Source organism: Nannobrachium achirus, assembly GCF_963921795.1.
Source record: "Nannobrachium achirus genome assembly, chromosome: 8".
Classification (NCBI taxonomy): Eukaryota; Metazoa; Chordata; class Actinopteri; order Myctophiformes; family Myctophidae; genus Nannobrachium; species Nannobrachium achirus.
This window is the reverse complement of record NC_137817.1, coordinates 7,533,247-7,550,986: the sequence shown is the minus strand read 5'-3', so window position 1 is coordinate 7,550,986 and position 17,740 is coordinate 7,533,247. Positions and strand designations below refer to the sequence as shown.

Below are 17,740 nucleotides of genomic sequence, written 5' to 3'. Positions count from 1 at the left end.
TGTAATAGTGTAATAGGGTAATAAGTGTAATAGTGTAATAGGGTAATAAGTGTAATAGTGTAATAGGGTAATATGTGTAATAGTGTAATAGGTGTAATAGTGTCATAGGGTCATAAGTGTAATAGTCTAATAAGGAAATAGGTGTAATAGTGTCATAGTGTAATAAGTGTAATTGTGAAATAAGTGTCATAGTGTAATAGGGTAATAAGTGTAATAGTGTAATAGGGTAATAAGTGTAATAGTGTCATAGGGTCATAAGTGTAATAGTTCAATAGTGTAATAGGTGTAATAGTGTCATAGGGTCATAAGTGTAATAGGGAAATAGGTGTAATATTGTCATATAGTGTAATACGTGTAATAGTGTAATAGTGTAATAAGTGTAATAGTGTAATAAGTGTAATAGTGTAATTGTGTAATAAGTGTAATAGTGTAATAGGGTAATACATGTAATAGTGTAATAGGGTAATAAGTGTAATAGTGTCATAGGGTCATAAGTGTAATAGTTCAATAGTGTAATAGGTGTAATAGTGTCATAGGGTCATAAGTGTAATAGGGAAATAGGTGTAATAGTGTCATAGTGAAATAAGTGTAATAGTGTAATAGTGTAATAAGTGTAATAAGTGTAATAGTGTAATAAGTGTAATAGTGTAATAGTGTAATAAGTGTAATAAGTGTAATAGGGTAATAAGTGTAATAGTGTAATAGGGCAATAAGTGTAATAGTGTAATAGGGTAATAAGTGTAATAGTGTAATAGGGCAATAAGTGTAATAGTGTAATAGGGTAATAAGTGTAATAGTTTAATAGGGTAATAAGTGTAATAGTGTAATAGGATAATAAGTGTAATAGTGTAATAGGTGTAATAGTGTCATAGGGTCATTAGTGTGATAGGGAAATAGGTGTAATAAGTGCAATTGTGAAATAAGTGTCATAGGGCAATAAGTTAGTCTGTTGTTTACGTGCGCCCTGACAGTCGCTTCTTGCCCTTAGGGCGTCTTACTGGTACAGTACTAATGATACGATGTGGCAGAGCTCTGTATACACAATGATGTACCCCCCCATGCAAATAGAGCTCCTTTGAAGCTTTGAATGAGCAAACATTCCATGAACAATAAAGAGCAACCTCCCCGTCGGGGAATTGAACCCCGGTCTCCCGCGTGACAGGCGGGGATACTGACCACTATACTAACGAGGATTGGCATGCCACCAGTATGGTAATAATATGGTAATAACATGGTAATAACATGGTAATAACATGTTAATAACATGGTAGTGTTGCCTGGAGTGTTTTTGCCACCAGGATGAAAGTACAAGCACCACTAGTCATGCTCACACAATGCCTTAAAAGCAATGCAATTAATTTCAACCAAAGGTCGTATCAAAGAGCTAAAGATGTTTCCGCCCGGTTTCGAACCGGGGACCTTTCGCGTGTGAGGCGAACGTGATAACCACTACACTATGGAAACTGTTGCTATAGTCACATGTACAAGCGCAGTCTGCAAGTCTCCATTACCGACAGTCACGCTGGACAACGTAGGGCCATTCAGGGACGAATTGAACCTCAGGAAAGTGGAAATAACGTAATAACATGGTAATAACATGGTGATAGCATGACCAAGAACAATGCATAAAAGCCAGTGGTGTCTTTATCACTGTTTTTGAGCGGTAATCAAAATCCATTATCCTGGGCCAAACATTTGCAAAAAAAAAAGAAAATGCCGATCTACAAAATTGCCGATCTACAATCTCACAACGTGTGAGTTAAAGTTTCATAGGGTCAATAGTGTAATAGGGCAATAAGTTATACGTGCAATACGTGTAATAGTGTAACAGGGCAATAAGTGTAAAAGTGTAATAGGGCAATATATGTAATAGTGCAATAAGTGTAATAGTGTAATAGTGTAATAGGGTAATAAGTGTAATAGTGTAATAAGTGTCATAGTGTAATAGGGTAATAAGTGTAATAGGGTAATAGTGTCATAGGGTCATAAGTGTAATAGTCTAATAAGGAAATAGGAGTAATAGTGTCATAGTGTAATATGTGTAATAGCGAAATAAGTGTAATAGTGTAATAGGGTAATAAGTGTAATAGTGTAATAGGGTAATAAGTGTAATAGTGTAATAGGGTAATATGTGTAATAGTGTAATAGGTGTAATAGTGTCATAGGGTCATAAGTGTAATAGTCTAATAAGGAAATAGGTGTAATAGTGTCATAGTGTAATAAGTGTAATTGTGAAATAAGTGTCATAGTGTAATAGGGTAATAAGTGTAATAGTGTAATAGGGTAATAAGTGTAATAGTGTCATAGGGTCATGAGTGTAATAGTTCAATAGTGTAATAGGTGTAATAGTGTCATAGGGTCATAAGTGTAATAGGGAAATCACAACATCATATTCTTTTCCAGAAAACTCTCAAAACAGGCGTTCAGCAAAGCTCAGTCCCAGCCTATAGTCAAAACAATCCCAAAACATCTGCAACATAGCCTTGAGGTCGCCCTACAAGGGCTTGAGTGGGATGATTTACACTCATGTGATGATGTTGAGACCGGATGTAATATCCTTCTTTCCAAAATTGGCAGAGTAATGGAATCTTTCACCAGAGGTGGTAACCAGAGGAAAGGGAGAAAAATTACTCTACCTTGGGTCGATAAAAAATGCAGAGATCAAATGAAAACCAGAGATTTACTGCTTAAAAAGGCATTAAAATCTGGCCTGACAACGGACAGACAGCTATTCACACATGCTAGAAACAAAGTCACAAATCTCTTAAGGAGGGCTAAAGCTGGATTTTATATCTCCATCATAGAGAGTGCCAGAGGAAATGGGAAAAAAGTTTGGGAATACATAAATAAACTGACAGGGAAATACTATAAGCAGGATAATAACAACTTAGAACTTAAAATAGATAATGTCCTGGTGAAAGATCCCCACACGCTTGCTAGCAACCTAATGCTGTTTTTTCTAAACTCTGTGTATGAAATCACGCAATTGTTCAGACCCTCTAAGTTTGTTCCACGCCCTGTTCAAAATGATCTCCCCATTTTTAATTTGGAGGAAGTCACAGAAAACGAGGTGACAAACATTGTCAGATCACTAAAAGCATCCAAAGCTAAAGATGCACATGGGCTTGACACAAACTTTCTTAAAACAAATATTGACTCTCTGGTGGCACCAATCACACATCTGGTAAATCTGTCCATAAGAAAATGCACTGTCCCAACTCAGTGGAAAGCTGCTGTTATAACACCTATATTCAAATCTGGCTCAAAAACGGACATATCAAACTATAGACCCATAAGCATCTTACCTGTTATATCAAAAGTGGCTGAAAAGTGGATTGTAAAGTCTATTGTTAAACATCTAGACAAAGGCTACACCCCTCTGCATCCTATGCAGTTTGGGTTTCGAGCCTTCCACTCCACTGAGTCAGCAAATTGCTTATTCATTGAAAAGTTAAAGTGTGCTTTGAACAAAGCCCCATGCGCAATGGCAGTATTTTTGGATTTCAAGAAAGCATTTGACTCTGTCAGCCATCAGGTCCTCTTGTCCAAACTAACACATTTCAACTTGTCCCCAGAGGCCATCAAATGGTTTACATCATACCTATCAAATAGAGAACAGTGTGTTAGTATAAATGGCATCAAGTCTCCTTATCACACTTGCTCGGTTGGTGTCCCCCAGGGATCAATAGTAGGACCAATTCTGTTTTCTCTGTTTATAAACGATCTACCTGATGTATGTAAAGATGTACATATTCAGATGTACGCAGATGATGCTGTTATACTGACTCATGGAAAGAGCTATGCAGAGGTGTCAACGGTTTTAACTTCTGTTCTGACCAGCGTTCAGGACTGGCTTACAGACTCATGCCTGCTCCTGAATGCAAAAAAGACGGTCTGCATGGCTTTTTCCAAAAGACCAGTTGTGATGGAATCATCAAATGTGTTTCTGGGTGGAGAGGAACTTGAACTTGTGTCAGAGTTCAAGTACCTCGGGGTCATGTTAGACTCAACCCTAACCTTTAAAAAACATGTAAAAAAGGTTACAAACACAATCAAGTTCAACCTTCAGAACTTTAAACAAATCAGACCTTTTTTGGCAGTTAGTGCTGCTAAATCGTATCTCCAATGCATGATCCTATCACACATTGAGTACTGTTTCACAAACTGGTCTTGCGCAGGTATAACGACTCTCAAACCCATTGAACAGCTATATAAGAGTGCGCTTAAGGTATTCGATAGGAAACCCCACTCATATCACCATTGTAATATTCTTCAGAGGTACCGTTTTTTGAGTTTCGCTACTTTTAAGGTTTTTAAACAGGTCAGTATCGTATATAAGACCCTAAATGGTCTATGCCCACCTCCCCTAAAGGAATTCATAAAAAGGAAGCCTGATAGAGGACTCAATACTAGAGCAATCACTAGAGGGGATTGCGAAGTACCGTACCGGGTAACCGCTTTTGGAAAAAACACCCTTTCAGTGCAGGGATGTTCAATCTGGAATGACCTACCTCTAACAATAAGAGACTGTTTGTCATTTCCATCCTTCAAGTTCAATCTAAAAAAATGGTTAGTTGACAATCAAACCTGTGACCATGTATAGTTCTAAGAGTACAGCTCATGCCATGTACGTATATTTTTAACTATCCTTTTTTAATGTAGGGTACTGTTAGTAATATGTGTTGTTTTGTTGTTTTTTTCTTGGTTCAGGAAAAATAGTATTTGTATGTATGTTCTTAGGCGCCCTCTCCTAATGTAGGGTTACTGTTTGTTGGTATGTATTGTTTTGTCTTCATGTGGGGACTACGGATGAAATTTAGCATTCTTGCTAATTCCGGCTTATTTACATTGCATTCATGTAGTGTTCATTAATATGCATTGTCCCGTCTAAATAAACAAATAAAGTAAAGTAAATAGGTGTAATATTGTCATATAGTGTAATACGTGTAACAGTGTAATAAGTGTAATAGTGTAATAAGTGTAATAGTGTAATTGTGTAATAAGTGTAATAGTGTAATAGGGTAATACGTGTAATAGTGTAATAGGGTAATAAGTGTAATAGTGTCATAGGGTCATAAGTGTAATAGTTCAATAGTGTAATAGGTGTAATAGTGTCATAGGGTCATAAGTGTAATAGGGAAATAGGTGTAATAGTGTCATAGTGTAATAAGTGTAATAGTGTAATAGTGTAATAAGTGTAATAGTGTAATAAGTTTAATAGTGTAATAAGTGTAATAGTGTAATAAGTGTAATAGTGTAATAAGTGTAATAAGTGTAATAGTGTAATAAGTGTAATAGTGTAATAAGTGTAATAGTGTAATTGTGTAGGGCAATAAGTTTGTCTGTTGTTTCTGTGCGCCCTGACAGTCGCTTCTTGCCCTTAGGGCGTCTTACTGGTACTAATGACACAATGTGGCAGAGCTCTGTATACACAATGATGCCCCTCATGCCAATAAAGCTCCTTTGAAGCTTTGAATGAGCAAACATTCCATGAACAATAAGGAGCAACCTCCCCGTCGGGGAATTGAACCCCGGTCTCCCGCGTGACAGGCGGGGATACTGACCACTATACTAACGAGGATTGGCATGCCACCAGTATGGTAATAAAATGGTAGTAACATGGTAATAACACATAATGACACAATGTGATTAACTTTGTTTACACAACCCCTCCAACTGTATATACATTCCCCATTATATTTTAAAACTTGCTTTGGCAATGTAAACGTGTGGTGTCTCATGCCAATAAACCTCCTTTGAAGCTTTGAATGAACAAACATTCCGTGAACAATAAAGAGCAACCTCCCCGTCGGGGAATTGAACCCCGGTCTCCCGCGTGACAGGCGGGGATACTGACCACTATACTAACGAGGATTGGCATGCTCTGAATGTGTTAATAACATGGGGATAACACAGTGATAACATGGTCGTGTTGCCTGGAGTGTTTTTGCCACCAGGATGAAAGTACAAGCACCACTAGCCATACTCACACTATGCCTTAAAAGCAATGCAATTAATTTCAACCAAGGTCGTATCAAAGTGCAATAGTGCAATACGTGTAATAGTATAACAGGTGTAATAGTGTCATAGGGTCATAAGTGTAATAGTGTAATAGGGAAATAGGTGTAATAGTGTCATAGTGTAATAAGTGTAATTGTGAAATAAGTGTTATAGTGTAATAGTGTAATAAGTTAGTCTGTTGTTTCCGTGCGCCCTGACAGTCGCTTCTCGTCCTTAGGGCGTCTTACTGGTACTAGTATATATAATGACATAATGTGGCATAGCTCTGTTAGCCTGATTTCAGACTCTGCACTGGAGCTTGAGTCTGAAGTTGTCCCTATTCTATTTGATTTAAAAGGGGAGGGGATTTAAAATGTGAAATTCCCAATCACAAGAGATCTGGTGGGAGGGGTTGTGTTTGACTTGTGTACACAAAACATTCCCCCTCCCCTTGTATGACAGGAATCAAGTTGTTGTCTTTGATGTTTCATTGATTAGAGAGAAGCACTAACAAGCTATTTACACTTGTATGGCTCAATCAATGACTGCAGTTCAGAACCCCTTTGAAGTTCAAAGTGCAATTAACTGTTCTGCTGCTGTTGACGGTGCTCACCGTCATTGAAAGGGTTAATACCATGGCGCCGTTGACGGTGAGGACTGTGAATCTTACTGTATATACAGTAAAGATATTATTACTTACATAATGTCGCTCCGGTCCCGCCCGCATCGGTAATGTCGGCGATTTGTTTACAACGCACGTTGGGCGTGCACGCGAAGTGAAGCTCCTCAATGTTAAGTCAATGGAGAGGCCCATAAAGAAACTTCATTTAAACAAAATAGCCATTTTGAGACATTTTGCAGCAGATCTAAATGTAAACAAGGCACAAGGCAGGGCGCAGCCATCTTCCTCTTCTTGTCCCACACTGTCATGTGACTAGATGACGTAATCGTTGCCGTCAAGTGATAATCCAAAAAAACAAAAACAACCCCCTTCCAGCCCTTCAAAATAATAGCGGCGGCCTATGGAGGAAACTGCGTGGCACCGAGGCACCAAGCAACTTTCAGATTAAGAGGCACTAATTGTGTTAAGAGCTCTGGTGAGCCACCCCTCCCTCCACTGTTTCCGTTGATTTTCAAAAGTTAGACCCACGTCACCCACCCCTCCTCCGTCTTGCATTGATTTCATTGGTCGGTGCGCCAAGACACCGACAGAAAGAGGCGCGTCATATGCCACTTCCAGACCAAGAGAAGCAGTCCCCTCAGAGAGTGGGCGGGTCTATTGGCTGGAGCCAGGCAGTAGTTCTGTATACACAATGCTCATTTGAAGCTTTGAATGAGCAAACATTCCATGAACAATAAAGAGCAACCTCCCCGTCGGGGAATTGAACCCCGGTCTCCCGCGTGACAGGCGGGGATACTGACCACTATACTAACGAGGATTGGCATGCCACTAGTATGGTAATAACATGGTAGTAACATGGTAATAACACATAATTAATGACACAATGTGATATAGCTTTGTTTACACAACCCCTCCAACTGTATATATGTCACGGTTTGTTAGAGAAACAGGACGGTCGAGAAACGGAGCACTCGTGGTGCCGCACGGGGCGGAGCAAGCGGTCGCCACAACAACGTTCTCCCAGGCGGAGCCGCTCGATTGTCCACGACATTGCAAGCGGCGCGAAGGCCAGCGGACCTTGGTCCTGCTCTTCGCCCCCGAGCGCCGCAGGCGCGAGTGGCCGCGAATAGCGGGCCAGGGCCGCGCGGCCGGCGGAGCGCCGCGCGAGTTACGAAGCCGTGGTGAATGCAATCGTTACGGCCTGGGCAAGCCCACGATAAACGCCCTGTCCAAGTGACTACAATGGAGCTAATGGCTAAGCTAGGCTAGGCTAGGCTAGGCTAGGCTAGGCTAGTAAATAAAGAAAGAGAGTCGCAAACGAGTGACGTCAGCGCCTTCACTATTGAATGGCTGCGTCGCCATCTGGTGGTGATTAGTGTGTGGTGAACGACAAAACAAGCGCTCTTACTCTTACCGTCCTGAGTTACCCAAACATACTGTAACATATACATTCCCCATTATATTTTAAAACTTGCTTTGGCAATGTAAACGTGTGGTGTCTCATGCCAATAAACCTCCTTTGAAGCTTTGAATGAACAAACAATCCATGAACAATAAAGAGCAACCTCCCCGTCGGGGAATTGAACCCCGGTCTCCCGCGTGACAGGCGGGGATACTGACCACTATACTAACGAGGATTGGCATGCCACCATTATGGTAATAATATGGTAATAACATGGTAATAACATGTTAATAACATGGTAGTGTTGCCTGTAGTGTCTTTACCACCATGATGAAAGTTCAAGCACCACTAGCCATACTCACACTATGCCTTAAAAGCAATGCAATTCATTTCAACCAAGGTTGTATCAAAGAGTTGAGCTTTGGGCTCAACTAAAGATGTTTCCACCCGGTTCCGAACCGGGGACCTTTCGCGTGTGAGGCGAACGTGATAACCACTACACTACGGAAACTGCTGCTATACTCATATGTACAAGGGCAGTCTTCAAGTCTCCATTACCGACAGTCACGCTGGACAACGTAAGGCCATTCAGTGACAAATTGAACCTCAGGAAAGTGGAAATAACATGGTATCGTAATAACATGGTAATAACATCGTGATAGCATGACCAAGAACAATGCATAAAAGCCAATGGTGTCTTTGTCACTGTTTTTGAGCGGTGTTAACGGCTCCTACGTCTGGCTTTGTGGGTCCCTATGTCCGTAGTAATAATGTCACTCAAAACTAACGTCATATAAAAGCATGCAGAGACCGACATCACCACAGCTGATATCAGAACCTTTGGTTTGGTACTGAAGAAACGAAAGAAACTTCAGCATCATATGACAACACGAGACCAAGAGAACCAGTCCGCTCAGAGAGTGGGCGGGTCTTAATTTGGCTTTATTCCATAAATAATACCTTGCCACTTTCTCAGAAGGTATCAGTTAACCCATTAAAGGAGTACATTTTTTGAAAGTATAACACATTCCATTATAGTAAGGGGAACATAAGAAAATCTGCAAAGTATATCGTTACCAAGAAATTTCTTCACCAATGTGTTTTCTAAAGGTGTGTAATAAAGGTGTGTAATAAACCCACAAAACCATCGTTTTGTGGGTCCATTTTTAGCCCAAGGAATGTTTTTCATGCAAAACAAATGGTTGATATGGATTCAGCATCATGAAAAAACCCTAGTTTGACCCCTCACATGCTACTTAAAGCAGATTTATTTTTTGTATTTTTTTCCTGTATAGTAAATTAATGGGACACAAACACAAATCAGTTTTTTTTATGAGGTTTCCCCCGGGAGTTGAATTTCAACCTTTTAGTACATATTATTACACACCTTTAGAAACACATTGGTGAAGAAATGTCTTGGTAACGATTTACTTCGCAGATTGGTCAAATATCTTATAAAATCCCCTTACTATTAGCAAAATCCCTAGGGGATTTTTTGACAGCTGCTGAAAGTTTGGGTCCCATTCACTTACTATACATTTTACTATAAAGAAAAACAAAACAAAACAATAATACCTCCCCAAAAATGTGAGGGGTCTAAATTTTTTTTTTTTTCATGATTCTGAATCCATTGCAAGCATAGAAACTTTTTTCTCCTTTTTTATATTAACCACTTGAACCCCAGTGTCCTTATTCTGAGAACTTTAGCCAAAAATAGCAGATCTACAAGCTCATAACGCCTCGCGCTGCGAGGCGTTATAAGCTTATAGATCGGCTATTTTCAGCAAAGGGCTTTGGTGTAGAGGGGAAAAAGGGCAGACTAAGTACAGAGTGAAAGGTCAAGTTTTTTAAAGTATTGACGGTTCAATTGGTTAACTATCTGAAAACACAAATTGTGCTGTCAAACGATGAAACTACTGTGTATATAAACTGTATATGGAATCCATGAAAAGGTTGTGGGGGTCCCTGCTTCATCTCTCTCTCAACTAAGGGGTCCCTGGCCTGAAACTGTTGAAGACCCGTGAACTAGCCTATTCTCTCCACTCTGCCTCTGTCCAGGTGGGAGATAACCGCTGCCTGCTGCAGTCTCTGAAGGACTCTCCATATTACAGCGGCTTCCAGGACAAGGTCAGTTCAACATGTTATTAACACATCCACTGCCAGGTATATCATTAATACATTCAGTAGATTCTGCCAAGGTTTTTCCAGTGTTTTTACCTTATTGTCATGGCTCCTTAAACGCACCACCGTCCAAGTGTAATCTAATTACTTCCGGGAACGGCTGAGGATTCGTCTTTTCTTTCCGAAAAACTATAACCACGACCATATGTACTTTTGTTATGGTCTGTAGAAAAGGGTTTGTTTTAAACAAGGACGTGATCTGGAGATAAATTCGGGACACGTCCATTTTCCATGAAAATCGTTCCATTGCTTCCAACGGTGATTTTCATTTCCTGATGACGCCATCTCTCGAAGGATTATGGGACTTTTTGCATCAGTGGCGGGTGCCACAGACCGTTATGGTTTACAATAGGACTTAAGTCGAGTTAGGCAGTCAGCACATGGATTTGATAAACCTGACTTCAGTCGTGTTAGGTGTGTAAATGCGTTAACCCTTAAGTTCTGTTCGGGTCATTTTGACAAAAATTTCATTAAAAAAAAAAAAAAAAAAGTTTACATTTTTCCACCTGAAACTCACTGGTCTTAAAGAGTCTACTGTGATTAACATGTAAAAAAACATTTTTGCACTACACCCATGCTACACAATCCCCCCGGACCAAAATGACCCACAAACAGAATCAAGGTGAATTGAATCTGAACAGAACTTAACAATAAGGCAGTAATAGGGCTGCATAAAGCGGTAGGGAGTCATTAAATAATAAGGCAGCATAAGGCAGTAGGGGGTCAGCGATAAGGCAGCTATAAGGGGACAAAATTAACCCACCAACTGATGTTGAAGGATCTCGATATTCCTGGCCATTCTATGGAGGCTGCCATTTTCCTTTTACAGAGGGCGCTGGAGCATTTTTAAACATCTTTTCACTTCCTCCCAAGTCGAAGAACAAGAGATCCCAAGGAAGTGACAGGGAATTGTCTGTTGCCAGATATTGCCAGAGACAAGCGGCCAGGTCTATGAATAATAAGCCCAATAGAATTAACTAGGTTCAGTTTTACTACTTTACATTTACATTTGAAAATAGCAGATCAGCAAGCTCACAATGTGTCACATTGTGACACATTGTGAGCTTGTATATTTGCTATTTAAAAAATATAGAGGAAAGAAAAAACGAAAATAATTTGAATATTTTTGAAACATTTTAACAACACAAATCTGTGTGGCGGTCCCTGGCACCACATATTTTCAGATGGGGGTCTGCGACTGTGGACAAATCTGTTAATCTGGGGTCCTTGATATGAAAAGATTTGGGAACCACTGGTTTAAAAAATATTAGAAAGTAAGCCCAATAAACAACGACACCAATTGCTTATTATAAGCAGACATGGCAACACCGGTTCATTCAGAGCCAAGAGCCCAGAGCGCCTCTACTGACACTTTAATGCAAGGACACAGGAAACCAAATGATGTTTTTTATTTTCTTTCAGGATATGAACAGGAAGCCGGGGGCGGGGCCAGGAATATCGTGAATAGAACACACGCCAAAAACTGTTTTCACTTCTGCCCATTGGAGGCTCCACAAATGCAAATAATGTCCCTGCAGCTGCACCCCATGACTGACACATCACGGAGTAGACAGCCTGGCCTAGTAGAAGTCTGTTCACTGAGGAGCACACTCTTCTAGTTTAAAACGGTGCTAGCAGAGGATGGTTTCGATCCATCGACCTCTGGGTTATGGGCCCAGCACGCTTCCGCTGCGCCACTCTGCTATCAGCCACCCCAGGTGGGACTCAAACCCACAATCCCTGGCTTAGGAGGCCAGTGCCTTATCCATTAGGCCACCGGGGCTGCAACATGGCCTAGCACAGCCTGTTGACAAGCCATTATAGCAGAGGTGTCAGCTATATAAGGCAGTTTGGAGGCAGTAATAATACAGTAATACGTCTTTATAAGGGAATAGGGAGTCATTAATTAGTAGGGATGGGTATCGTTCACCTTTGAATCGATATGATACTTTTTTCGATACTTTTTATTTATTATTATTATTATTATTATTATTATTATTTTCCTTTTTCTATGGGCTATTTTACACACCACAATAGGTTATTAAGCCAGTTATTCAGCCATTTTAGTATAGACGTTGGAGAATCATCATAATAATAAACATTATAGGCTATTGTTGGCTATTTTCACAGTAGGCTAATGAGTGTAGCCTACTGAAGCAGTCATTAAACTTTCACTAGCCCAACTGTTACAGATGCGACCGGCCAGGGGTGTGTTCAAGAGTATCGAAACAAGGTATCGTTCGTTTTTACCTGAATCGATACTTGATAGTATCGACGTCATGCGGTCGATACCATTAAAAGTATCGCTGACGATACCCAACCCTAGTAATAAGGCTGCGAAAGGCTGTATGTGTTCAGTAATAAGACTGCATAAGGTCCTTGGGAGTCAGTATCCAGGGAACAGAATAAATTCAACAAAGGACCATGTCCAGGGGTCTTTATAGCAGGGGTTCCCAAAGGACAAACAAAGGACCATGTCCAGGGGTCTTTATAGCAGGGGTTCCCAAAGGACAAACAAAGGACCATGTCCAGGGGTCTTTATAGCAGGGGTTCCCAAACGTTGTTGGCTCATGGCACTCCTAAAAATACTTTTTTCATCCAAGGCACCCCTACATTAAAAATTACTTTTTTCATCCAAGGCACCCCTACATTCAATATGATAATGTAGGGGTGCCTTGGATGAAAAAAGTATTTTTAGGAGTGCCCTTTTCCCTCCTGGCACCTTATATATATATGGCAAACTTTAGCAAGGAAAACATTGCGATAATGTCTATTTTGGTTTGAACTGACTGAAGGTTTAACATTCAAGTTTAAGATTATCCTAAATAGTTGTTTTTAATTGTCCAAATGAATTCCAAATATTATCAAATTAACTCGCCGTATCTCAGGACTGTCGTCACGGCACCCACTTTGAAAACCCCTGCTCTATAGAGCAGTTTTCACCTGTATTGATGGCTGCAGCCCATGACTGACAGCTGTGTGGATGAGAGAAAAGAGAGAGAAAACACATCCCTCCACAGACGGCTCGGTGGATGGTCAACTTGGCAGAGATCTGTACTGATTAGGGCTGTCCCCGACTAAGGATTTGTATAGTCGGCTATGATTTTAGTCATTGTGTTGATAGTCGAATGGTAGTCGAATGGCTTGTTTTTCTTTTTTTTTACCCTTTTCTTTTACAATGGCTTATACAAAACAGAGGTGAAACACTCATTTAAATAGCATGTCTTCTTGACTTTTGTTTTAATAGATAACTCATTCATTATTTAAACCAAGGTTTATTATCATGGCCTTATAAGAATAGTAATCAGAATAATACAACAATAACAAGTGTTAACACAGCACAGCTGTGCAGGTTCTGTGGAGTCTACGCAACGCACACACACAGACAGGGCTGTGCCTCATTGATTGATTGAAAGCAGCCAGTAGGCTATGCATGTTTTATTGCGAGAAACCAAAGTATATGTTAAATCATCTGACATTTTTTTAATTTATTTTATTATTCGAGTAAGATATTGCCATTCGACTAGGTGCCGTTTCGATCGATTAGTCGACTATTCGGGGTCACCCCTAGTACTGATTATTGTACTGTTCTAGTTTAAAAGTGTTGTAGCAGAGGATGGTTTCGACGCATTTACCTCTGGGTTATGGGCCCAGCACACACCCGCTGCACCACTCTGCTACTATTAGTCACCCCAGGTGGGACTCGAACCCACAATCCCTGGCTTAGGAGGCCAGTGCCTTATCCATTGGGCCACCGGGGCTGCAACAGGTGCCACCACGGCCTCTATTTTAAACAGTAGGGAGTCATTAAGAAGGCAGCATAAGGCAGTAGAGCGGCAGTAATGAGGCTGCATAAGGCAATAGGGCATCAAGGCTGCTTAACACATAGGGTGCCCAGGATTATTCAACATTTAATCGGCAGGTGCCCATATGGGAGAGTGTTTTCTGCTGGTCTTTCAGTCCGAGTGTATCAAAGGGTGCGTTCGGAAATGCGCACCGGGTCTGGTTAGGGTTAGGGGTTAGGGTTAGGTTTAGGCATAGACAGTTTTACTGAGGTTAGGGTTAGGGTTGAGTTTAGGCATAGTTTTACAGAGGTTAGGATTAGGGTTAGGTTTAGGCACTCACTACACTGGGCACACACCCGGTGCGCATTTCCGAACGCACCCTTTGATACACTCGGACTGAAACACCAGCAGAAAACACTCTCCCGTGCCCATATGGCAACCCGCCATTTTACCTACCTTTGAGGTCCTCCTGGCAAAAAAGTAATCTGAATAAATGTAATCCAAGTATGTCCTTAAAAAATCGCGGGCCTCGTTGCTTTTGTAACGGACGGTAGAAAAGGCCGCATTTTGAACATGAAGGTGATTTAAAAGCTAGATTAGGAGAAAAATGCACTTTTCTGCAGCAGCCTAACATGTATGTCTATCGGGGAGACAGCACTTCCCGGTCACGTGGTCTTGCGCTGTATTTCGGGAAATCAAGTGTTTTTCGTCACTGCGGTAGCCTGGTACAGTAGCTACAGTATAGTTTACTGTACAGCGTGTCGAACACGTCGACGGGCACACAGAGACATCAAAGAGTTTGGCATGTTGACATGTCGTGGACCTCCTATGAGTTAAGTGGGAAAACAGTAAACACTCACCACTCAGCTGTGAGCTCATGTTCGGTGCTGCGTTGTGCTCTCTCTCTATGCTTGTACCTCTTGGTACTCTAACATCACAATGGCCCAAAAAACTAGGCTCCAAACCTCTCAAAACAAACTAATTCGACTCATCCTAGGGTTGGGGCCGATGACCCACCTTTATGCAGCACATTATGATAGCATAGGATGGCTCAAATTAGAAGCTAGAGTAGATCAATTGAAATTAGGGCTGACATATAAAATTGTAAATGCATCGCTGCCCTCCATGCCCTCGGTAGAAAATTATCTGATTGATTACCTAAAAAGAGTGAGCAACTCTCACGGCTATAATACTAGAGGGAGCGCAAATAAGGATCTGGTGCCACCCATTTTTAAAACAAATATGGGTAAATTCACCTTTCACAACACTGCCATTCAGGTGTGGAATGCTCTCCCCCCCCTTCCCTCAAAAAAAGCAATTCGCTGGCCTCATTCAAAACTGTCTTAAAAATGCATCTGTTAGCTGTTCATATGGAGAGGTAAGAGATTATTCAGTACCACCTACGATAGTACTTCCATCCCAACCCCAACTTGTGAATAGACTTGTGAATACAGATCCTTCTTGAAAAATTAGAATATTGTGTAAAAGTAAACCTTCTTGAAACTTTCATATATTTCTTGAAACCTTCATATATTCTAGATACATTGGACATTCAGTGAATTATTCCAAACCTTTTTTTGTTACATTTTAGATTTTTTTATGGCATACAGCTCATGAATATCAAAAGTCCACATTTCAAAATATTACAATATTTACACGAGACCACTCAAAACAAGGATTTATAATAGAGAAATGTCAACCTTCTGAAGTAAGAGTTGCTTGAAGTCCAGTGGGAAGTTCCCGAAGTCAGTTATGATTTGGGGTGCTAGGGCATCTGCAATGCTTTTTCACACAATATTCTAATTTTTTGAGAAGGATCTGTATGTCTTTCTTCAGTGTTATCCTTTTGGACCAAAGTGCTTCTAATAAATCAATCAATCAATCAAAAAAAAACTCTCTCTCACCGTGTGCGTCCAGGTGAGTCTGTGGGAGGTGCGTCTGTCGGACCTGGACGAGTACCTGCTCAGCCTGAACGCCATCCAGAGGCGCTGGGTCTACCTGGAGCCCATCTTTGGACGAGGGGCGCTGCCCCGAGAGCAGGCCCGCTTCAAGAGGGTCGACCAGGACTTCAGGTACTCTGTGTGTGCAGAGTTGTTTTTGACAGCAAATTTTGATTTAGTTTTAGTCATAGTCTTTTGAATAGTTTAGTTTCAGTCACGATTTAATCACCTGAAAAGTATTAGTTTTAGTCTAATTTTAGTCGACTAAATATCATAAGATTTTAGGCGACTAAATCAACAGTTGATTTAGTCAATTGAAATGTATGTTGGCAGGCTGTGTGTGTGTGTGTGTGTGTGTGTGTGTGTGTGTGTGTGTGTGTGTGTGTGTGTGTGTGTGTGTGTGTGTGTGTGTGCGTGTGTGTGTGTGTGTGTGTGTGTGTGTGTGTGTGTGTGTGTGTGTGTGTGTGTGTGTGTGTGTGTGCATGTGCGTGTGCGTGTGCGCATGCACGTGCGTGAGTGCATGCACATGCGTGAGTGCATATTTTTGTGTGCGTGTGTGTGTGTGTACACTTACAGTATATTACTATGCTTGTGAGGGTCAAATGTCCCCTCAAGTATAGCAGGATTTGAGAAATAGACAAGACACTTGCTCCTTTGAATTGAATTGCATTATAGTCAGGGGCGGTTTTTATAAACTGGGGGCTCCCCACAAAGGTAGTAAAAGAGGCCCCCCCATGAGGGCGCGTGAAATATAGCTATGTGCGAAAAACAGTATGCGCGTGCGCGAAGCACAGGAATTAAAAATGCCACCCTCCAATTCTGAAAAAGTGATGATTTAGCATGACAAGACAATGAACTTGACAAGACAATGAAGAGCAGAGGCAGAGGAAGCCTATTTGTTGTCATTATGGTTGGTTTTAAATACCTAACCACAATCATTTTGGATCTATTTGATTAATTTAAGAAGAGTACAGTAAGGTAAGTAAGGTAATCAAAGGTATATTGAGTAGGCCTATATGTATATTTTTATACAGGACATATTTGATGCAGGACAATAATTATTGTAATAACAATAAGGGAATATCAGTTAATAATAATTTTTTTAAATTTATATTTTTACAATTTCTTTTATTTTTCAAAATTTAGATAAAATAATATATTTTCTTAACATCATTCATTTTCAAGCTTAATGTGTGTAATCTTTGAGTACAGTTTGGATATTGCACGTATGTACAGGAAATTCATAGAGAGACAAGAGAGAGAGCTGATCACTTAACATTCCAATCAATCAACTCAATTGTCGCCAGCTGGTCTCTGTGTGAAATCTATTGACTCCAGTGAGCAGTTGGTCAATTCTTTAGAAAATCATAACTTTTGACAGGAATGTGCTAGAGACTTACTTTTTTTCCCTAAATGCTCAGAATAATGAGCCCAGCAGAGGCTACACAGTTGCGTAGTCTGCGTAGAGCAAATGCCCGCCCCTGATTATAGTTATCCTAGTAATACATAACTACTTTATAGTGTATTATAATAACAGTTATAATCCATTATAGTGTATTATAATTAGGATAGTTGTAATACAAATTTATATTGTATTATAATCACAGTTAAGAGGGTCAATTTGTCTCTTACCGATAGGGGTACTTTTGTGTAATGGAAAATGTAGATATCTGTATGTGGTGTGGTGTGGTGTAGTGTAGTGTGGTGCTAAAGCTGCAGTCGAAAAGGTGCCAAAGTACGCCCCCTAGTGTTGGACAGCTGGGTTAGCACGTCCTTTGTAGATAATAATGTATCTGGTTGCAAAAGTAAC

The 17,740-nt window shown here is 40.5% G+C and overlaps 1 protein-coding gene across 1 annotated transcript in view; it reads left to right on the top strand.

Moving 5' to 3' along the window:
- dync2h1 (dynein cytoplasmic 2 heavy chain 1) overlaps positions 1-17,740 on the top strand; it is a 557,731-nt gene that overhangs the window by 56,578 nt on the left and 483,413 nt on the right. The window contains 2 exon segments of the mRNA XM_080731168.1: positions 10,083-10,151; positions 15,908-16,062. Of these exon segments, the coding sequence (XP_080587294.1) occupies positions 10,083-10,151; positions 15,908-16,062 (224 nt within the window).